General features: G+C 66.0%; 1 protein-coding gene across 1 annotated transcript in view; it reads right to left on the minus strand.

Moving 5' to 3' along the window:
- SBF1 (SET binding factor 1) overlaps nt 1-1,075 on the minus strand; it is a gene marked incomplete at its 5' end in the record, with an annotated part of 41,244 nt that overhangs the window by 26,399 nt on the left and 13,770 nt on the right. Inside the window, 2 exon segments of the mRNA XM_029958143.1 lie at nt 364-462; nt 591-719. Of these exon segments, the coding sequence (XP_029814003.1) occupies nt 364-462; nt 591-719 (228 nt within the window).

The following is a 1,075-nucleotide window of genomic DNA, read 5'->3' on the forward strand; positions in this document are numbered from 1 at the left end:
GAGGCCTTGGCAGGGGCTGCCCAGGGAGGGTTGGAGTGCCCATCCCTGGAGGTGTCCCAGGAAGGCCTGGCCGTGGCACTCAGTGCTCTGGGCTGGGGGCCAAGGTGGGGATGGGGTCCAGGGTGGATCCATGGGCTGGGAGGGCTTTTCCAACCTCGAGGATTCTGGGATTCTATAAAACCAGGGAGTCCCTCTCCTGGGAGCAGCTCACACCAGGGTCACAGTGCAGAGGGGGAGAGGATCATGCCCCAAGAGCTTATGGAGGGAGGAGAGAGCGACCAGAGCTCTGACCCAGCCAGGGTTTCCCTGCCCTGAACCCTCCCAGCACCTTCCCAGTCCTGCCCTGGGGGCTGCAGGACTCACATTTTTGTACAGTTTCTCCGCCAGCTCCTTGATGTGCCGCAGGATCTTCTGCTTGTTCCCCTCCTCGGCCCGCATGCGCTTCACCTCGTAGGCCACGAGCTGGGGACGAGGCGGAGCTGAGGGGAGCCCTTCCCACGGCCCCGTGTGCCCCAGGGTCCCAGCAGATCCCATCGGGGCTCCGGGGCAGGCAGGGCCCAGCGGGGTGGCCGGGAAGGGGCCCTGCTCACCTCGTCGAACAGGTCGATGGGCCGGTACGGGGCCCCGCGCTCGGTGACGAAGCCGGCGAAGGCCATGCCCTCCAACACCTTGGTCAGGAAATCGTCCTCGGTCAGCCCCCGCTGCCCCAGGAACGCTGCCTGCAGGGGGAGAGCGTGTGCCGTCAGTGGGGGACACGGAGCCAAGGACACGCACCCGGGTGGCACTGGGACGGTGCCACCTCCTGCCCTGTCCCAGCTGGGCACGGGGACAGGGTTTGCACGGAAACCTGAACCTCTGGCCCGCAGCAGCAGGACACGGGGGGCAAGGGAAGAGCACCAGTGTCACCTCAGTGTGCAGAGGCAGGACACAAGGACACAGGGACATGAGCACAGGGATACAGGAACTCAGGGGTACAGGAACAGACCAGAGCACTGAGTGCCACGGCCAGGCCTTCCTGGGACACCTCCAGGGATGGGCACTCCAAACCTCCCTGGGCAGCCCCTGCCAAGGCCTC

Source organism: Manacus vitellinus, unplaced genomic scaffold (genome assembly GCF_001715985.3).
Source record: "Manacus vitellinus isolate BGI_N305 unplaced genomic scaffold, ASM171598v3 scaffold_141_pilon, whole genome shotgun sequence".
NCBI lineage: Eukaryota > Metazoa > Chordata > Aves > Passeriformes > Pipridae > Manacus > Manacus vitellinus.